The 7,131-nt window shown below is 29.5% G+C and overlaps 1 protein-coding gene across 4 annotated transcripts in view; it reads right to left on the reverse strand.

Moving 5' to 3' along the window:
• Positions 1–984: 984 nt before the first annotated feature.
• The window catches only part of LOC117177149 (protein amalgam-like), a 260,532-nt gene continuing 254,385 nt past the window's right edge, over positions 985–7,131 (reverse strand). Inside the window, exons 7-8 of one of the 4 annotated variants that reach the window (XR_004467668.1) lie at positions 1,484–1,563; positions 985–1,086 (exon numbers count right to left, since the gene is read on the reverse strand). Coding sequence is in view for 3 of the 4 variants with exons in the window: in XM_033367651.1 (XP_033223542.1) it covers positions 6,222–6,328 (107 nt within the window). In the remaining variant the exon portion in view is untranslated. Of the gene's footprint in view, positions 1,087–1,483; positions 1,564–5,124; positions 6,329–7,131 lie in introns of those variants that run through there. The other 3 variants (XM_033367653.1, XM_033367651.1, XM_033367652.1) reach the window with 3 other exon arrangements.

The following is a 7,131-nucleotide window of genomic DNA, read 5'->3' on the forward strand; positions in this document are numbered from 1 at the left end:
CATATCAACATTTTTCATTAATATCATAATAAGATACAAATATTTTCTAGTAGTTTCCTATTGAAAGTTTCCCTGATAATGAAGTTTAAAAGGCCTCGAAATATGTTGAAACCTAGCTGTATAAAAAAGACGGATAAATAAAAAAAAATGGGGTAGTTTGGTTACTGAGAAATTTTGAAATCCTTTTAATTCCATGGCTATCGTGCATAATACCTTAAAATCTCTTAAGCCCGATTAAACTTCCTGAAAACCTCTTTAGATTCCTTGAAGGCTTTTTATTTAAAACCCCTGACATTCTTCAAACTTCGTAAAAATACTTTGGTATCTTTGAAATCCTTTGAAATTCCGTGACTTCTTTTTAAATATTTTGAAATCTCTATATATCCCTTCCATTACTTATAAAATACTTTAAAATCCTTTGTAGTCCGAGGGAGTCGCTCTTACATCCTTAAAATCCTTAAACATCCGTTAAAATCCTTCGTTATATCCCTAAACTTTTGAAATCTTATTAAACCATGTGAAATTTTTGAAGGCTCTCTAAAATTCAATTTAATATATATATAATTTCCTGGAATCTGTTGGGTCTAAAATTTAAAAAATAACCTAATTAATGGACGTTCCCTTTTCAATTTCATCGCCATTTAAAATAATTTAAATAATATATATTTTTGAAAGATTTATTGCTTAAATTAAAACTAGCCTACTCAACATTTTAATTTGTGCCGTAGAAGTTTTTGCATGAAATCTGATTCACATTTTTATAGGAAAACGAAACTAACTTACAAAGACTTCAAACTTTATGTCGCTTCGGGAAACGAGATATCCAGAGTCACTTGGAATTGCCACTCTTTCTTGAAGCCTCGAGATACGGAAGAAGTGAGAAATTTCTAAGAGGTACAGAAATTTAGGAAAAATCAAGAAATTTCTCCGGGAAAATTCCACAAACGTCAGGTGCATTTGAAACCTGATTTATAGACGAAATCCTCGTAAATTCCTCCGATCAGAATTTGTTTGAAAACGCAATTTGAAGGGCTACACCATCTTCAAAACTTTCCAGAAAATTTAATGCGATGAGAACGTAAATTCCTATAAGAAGATAAATAAATATCTATATATGCCTAATTCTAAACATAATTTGCTTTCTAGGGAAACCAAATGCACCCAAAACTAATTACAAGCCACAAAGAATGATCTATAAAATTTGGTTAAAACTTTCGTAATATGCACTAAAGTAGAAGCAATGATATTAGGATTTGCATTCCTCGGTAGAAAATTTCATGGAAGAAGTTTTTAGTAGTTGAACTTTTAACCCTGATTTCCTTTAAAACCCAGTCCCTAATTTCAAATTGGTTCGTACTTTTTAAGAAGTAGAATTTTTAATATTTTATCAATTTCATTTGATAAATAAATATACTTTAAGTTTTTACTTGTTTAAATCGAATTAAAATATAATACTAATAAAAATATATTTTGTTGAGCTTACCAGTCTTGCCTTTCTTCTTCATCGAGCTAAGCACCTTTTCAACTCCTGATCCTAGCAGAATACAAATAAATTGTGAAAGCCTGAAAAAAATTAAGGAAGCAAGGTAAACAAAAAATTGAGTTTGAAAGCATATAAATCATCTCTAGAAATAACCTTTAAATAAAATAAATTTAAAAGATTTGAACATATGAACTGTACTTAAGAAAAACTATTCATCATTGTTAATAATCTGAAACTTTAAACGAATCTTCACATAAAAAATTTGTTCGTGTACAAAAAATGTGACCAATAATATTCCGTTGCATTTTTAAAGAAAAATAAAGTATTAGGCAAATCATAAACGTTATATTGTAGAAATAAAAACAACATTTTTTCCAGGAACAAATACTTTTATGAACAAACGGACGATCTCGGAGAAGTCAGTCTGTACAATTCTCAATCTCCTACAACCACCTCCGGGACTTAAAATTAATCATCGTATACCGCAGTTAACAATAATTTTAAAATCAAATTACACTGGCAGTTATTAAAATAAACGGTATCTAAATTATTCTCACGTGACGTAACTCTCGATTCACGTAGATCCGAAAATTACAACAATTTTCCAATCATGTTTTTACCATGTTTTTACAATTGTCTACAGGATTGTGAACTAAGTTGGTTCAAAATAACTTTTTTTATCGAGGTTAACGATCCCCTCGATTCGATTTCAGATCGGAAAAAGTAAATTGGACATTTTTGTTTTTTTGACATTCTGACTTTGCATTTTGGAATAACTTATGTGGGTTTGAGAAAATATTCAGGGAAAGTGGCAAGACTTGTAGAGCAGTTTCCATCGAATGATTCTATAGTATGAATCATATGAGTTTTTCCTATATCCCTATACAAACTTATTTTTTTCTATTTATTTTACATGGAATATTTTGAATTCCCAGCGATACCTCTTAAGTAAAAATTTCAGAAAAAAATATGTAATTTCTTTTTTCGTATTTTGAACCGAATTAAGGGGATCGTTTCCTTTAGCCCGAAAAAATGCAATAATGCATTTTTGAACCATCCTATTGGGAACGAGTCACGCAGAGAATAAAGATACGCGTACATTTCTCAAGTAGAGTAATTAAATCGCCGAAAAAACCTGACTTAAACAAAAAATTAGACAACATAATCGCTCATCTTAAAAACACACCTAATAAATTAGAAAAAGATGTTAATCTAAGAATCTTCTACTTAATTTTATCGAAAAAGTCGTTTAATCTTAAAAAATTAAATTATTATCTTGACGAGCCTGAAGATTTTTAAAAAGATTTCTAGCAAAGCCGAAACACTTAGCTATTTCTTTTATCAAAATTTCATTATTACTGCACAATATTTAAAACTAGGATTTATTTAAATAAATTATAGATAGGGATGAAATTGGTCGTTTTAATTGATATGAAAATCATCTCCGTAATTTTAGTTATCACTTGGAAAGTTTTGCAATATTTTAAACATAATAAACTATAATTGCATTCAGAGATAATTTCTGATGATTCTAGCCGTAGATTTTATTACGACGAAAGAATTTTGGTGATTGTAAAATTTGTTATTAGATCAGCAAGAAAAGCTCAGTGGAAAGAGATCAACGTAAATTCTTCGTACATTCACACCATATATACTCACAGTTCCTTTTTTTGCGTTTTATTTTTTCTAATTTTTGCTGCACTTTTAGAAATAGAGTTTACGCCAAACGTTTTCTGAATAAGGAATTATTTTTAAGGGTTTTAAAGAGCAAAAAAAATTCAAGTAGTTTTGACATTATAACTTATAAATATTCCATTTAAAATCCATTTAACTTTTTATAAATTTTTGGTATTATACAATTTTCAAAATTAAATGCTTTTAATTTCAAAGTTTTTCGAGTTTAATTTTTCATTATTAAACTTCTTACAATATGGATGATTCTTATGATAGAATGAAACAAAAATTATATTTTTGTTGTACCAACTGAAACATAGAAATTTATTTAACTGCATAGAAAGCTTTCTTTTCTTTATATTTGTTTATCAAAATAGCTTTAATTTGCATTTTAGAACGTAAAATTATTCAACGTTTCTAAATTAAATTTCTTATTTTCTAATATTACAGATTTTAAATTAACACCGGCTGTTACCAATTGAATTTTGTGATTTTTAAAGAGTTTAATTTGAGCAATAAAATTTTTACAAAGTAGTAAAATTAAAAATATTTGCTCAATTTCAAACTTTTCATTTTTAATTGGCCGGGGTTGTTATCAACTAAAGAGTGGTCACAGCTATGTTACTGAAACTTTTTTCAAAACATGTTTTATTGACTTCAAAATGTAATAAATTTCCCATTCACTTTGCGGTGAAAAAATTTGATTTTTAAATGTGTTAAAAAATGGTTATTTACCTTTCTTTTTAATATGCGAGATACGGAAAAACTGAAAGCGCCATTTCATTCTGCGGAAAATAAGGCAAAAGATTCAGGTATTGAAAAATATTTTATTCTGCCCGATTTATTATATATAGAATGAATATGAATTCTATACCATGTGACTATTTATTTATACTACGTTACCAATAGCGTCCATAAAAAAGGGTGAAACCCGTAAACTTTATGTATTTTTTTAGCTGAATCTAATGCAGCTATAATTTTTTTATTAAAAAATCTTGTATTGGTTTTTGGACTATTAATTTTTGAATGATTTGATAATTAAACAACTTTTTCAAGCTTAAAATTATTTTAATGATATATCCTCACTGTTGACCCTTCTTTTCCCTTAATATGTGTTCGGAGTTTCACTGGTATACTTGATGTTAATTAGCGATTGAAAAAAAAAACTAGTAAAATCAATTTCTCATTGCACTTGCATAGATATAACAGAGGACGATATTCGGCGAAATTCGTCTCAAAAAGTTACCTTTTCCAACTTTTTTTATAAACCTATAGAACTCTATCAATTCTCGAATATAGTTTATTTTTTGTTTAAATAATAGAAACACTTTAATTAATAGAAACTTATAAATAAAAATTATAAATAAGTAATAGAAAATAATAATAGAAACTTTAAATATTTCAGAAACACTTTTCCTTTCCTAACAAAAAAATTTATGGGCATTACGTACTTTTTTCGTGACAACCTTCAACTGTTTCTTTTAAGCACAAGAGTTTGCAACGTCAAAGTTAGAAATTTAAATATTCTAAGCTTGGATCTTTGAAACGTATATCATATTAGGCTAATTGAGGAGTTACCCAACAAAACGTGATAAATCGATTTTTTAAAGAAGAAACATGGAGATATTGATTATTTTTGTATATTTCGAATGTCCTCATTACGGTTATCAAATTAAAGTTGCCACAAAACATTTTTTTTTCATTTCCAGGATGTATCCATAAAATAAAATTACTTCAAAAAGAATTAATTTCCGATTATAGATTCATTAAATGTAAATATGGACAACTTGTTAAACATGCATATATTTTGTAAAATTCATAATTACTTTTCAATATTTTTTATATAATATATAATTTTACAATACTTTAAAATGTTTATTTCATAATTAAGAGCATAGTAATAATGTATAAAATTACCTTTTGATTTCATGTATAAAGTAGAAACTGTAAAATATGATTAGAACATAAATATTCAGTGAACTCAATCAAAAGTGAATGAATCAATTTTAATTTTATTAATAACTTTAAGAACGTATTAAATAAAAATGCTTTTATTCATTTTGTTAATTCAACATCAGGACTGATTATAATAGCCCATTTTTAATTTCATTTTCATCAACGGATTTCAAAGTATAATATCCCTGAATACTGCGAAATTAACTTAAGTGGATTTATCACTCCTCAATTCTGTGCTTGCTACTTTTTAAATATGAATTAGATGAAAATTACTGTTCAAGTCGTTAACTAATGCATTTGGTTGCCAAATAAATCAACCGATTTTGACCATGTATTAGTATTTTTTACTAAATCATACATAAAACGTACGCTGCACTTTTTAAAAGGATAGTTTTTTCGAAACAAATTTCTTCCCAACATTTAAACATATATGGTAGCTAACACAAAATCAATCAAATATGAGCTTTTATATTTTCTTTTTGTAACATTAAAATTAATATTGGTCTTAAAGGTCATTTCCCTGCGACTTTTTTGGACTGACCTATAAAGTATACAACCAAAAAATACCTTCTTTGTACAATGTGCCAAATATTTTCCAATCACCTTAAATGCTTTCATCATAAAGAGAACAAAATAAGCTTATAAGACCTCGATCATTCTTGAGCAAACCCTTACTCAGAAATAGGGCAAAGTTCACAAAACCTTTTCAAGCATCAACTTCTGAAAGTTGATCAGTGAACCTCTTGAATGTAGTTTCTAGTTCCAAGAGTCTTTTAGGACTTTGAAAAAGGGCTCTTTTTTAATGAAGAAAAGATTGTTCTTTTTTGATAATATAAGGTCTAATCTAAGGGTTCCAGCTTGGCTAGAGTTTTCGATCTGTTTAAAGTCGATAATTGGGGAATTTTCCTTGCCGAGTAAACTTTCCTCTGGACTTGAAGCGAGGATGAGAAAACTCTTTTCTGGAAATCCGGACGAGAGTTATTTGCACAGGGCAATTTCAACTGTAGACGACATCAGCGAGATACCAGTCTGTCCGGTAGCCGGAAAGCGGATAGCGGGCAGTGGTGCCAAGAGTGTCGCGTCGCGTCACGATATCAACTGAGGTGGTTCAGTGACCATGATTGAGGAAGGCCAGCATCGAAGCCAGAAACATCACAAAGGGTGGATTCCCAAGTCTGAGTTGGCCTCCGTGCTGCATTGCCGCTGGATGCTCCCCTGCAAAAATGAAAGACATCCTCGCTTTATCTATATCGTCAGTCAATAACAGGCCAATGGGAATATCGGGAATTCTTTTCTCCATTCGATTGCTGGTCTATTTCCTCCTTCCATATCCCAGACTTTTTATTTGCTTTCACCCCAAGCATCTTACATAGGACGAACAGACATTTCCAATCTTGCTAAGAACGCTCTTAAAAATGTAGGTTACATCATAAATCAGCCACTTTGTTTGCCACAAGAGACTATACCTGCTTTCGTCGCTCGCGAATTAACATTGATTTACCTCCATAAGCTCGAGTCTGGTTCTTTACATTTGTGGTCCTGCCGAACGTTTATTGAAGTATCATGTTAGACACATAACAGAAAATTTTCCTTCAAATTAAAAAAATATACCAAACTCTTCTTTAATATTTGTTAATAACTTTTAAGCCACAAATCTATTTTACACATTTTCTTATTTTGTAATATCCAAGGTTCTAAAGAGCTGTGCGAAACGATTTTTCAAAACTTATTAACCATTGGGAATTTAGGAGCTTTCTTTGAAGATTCTTTCTCTATGAACCAACGGCATACTGTTAACCATCTAGTGTTTTTCTTATCTCAGAAAATCTAAATCTATGAAGTACTTGAAACTGGACTGGCGAAATGGAACAAGGAAAATGTTGGAGCTTTTAGTAACTAATGAAATCATGGATATCACAGGAACAATTTTCCTTTCACACTTCTCAGAATGTCCATTTGGCTTGCAGTCCAAGCTTGTTGTTATTGAATCTAACAGACACACATATTTTTCATTATAG

Source organism: Belonocnema kinseyi, chromosome 7 (assembly GCF_010883055.1).
Source record: "Belonocnema kinseyi isolate 2016_QV_RU_SX_M_011 chromosome 7, B_treatae_v1, whole genome shotgun sequence".
NCBI classification, from domain to species: Eukaryota; Metazoa; Arthropoda; class Insecta; order Hymenoptera; family Cynipidae; genus Belonocnema; species Belonocnema kinseyi.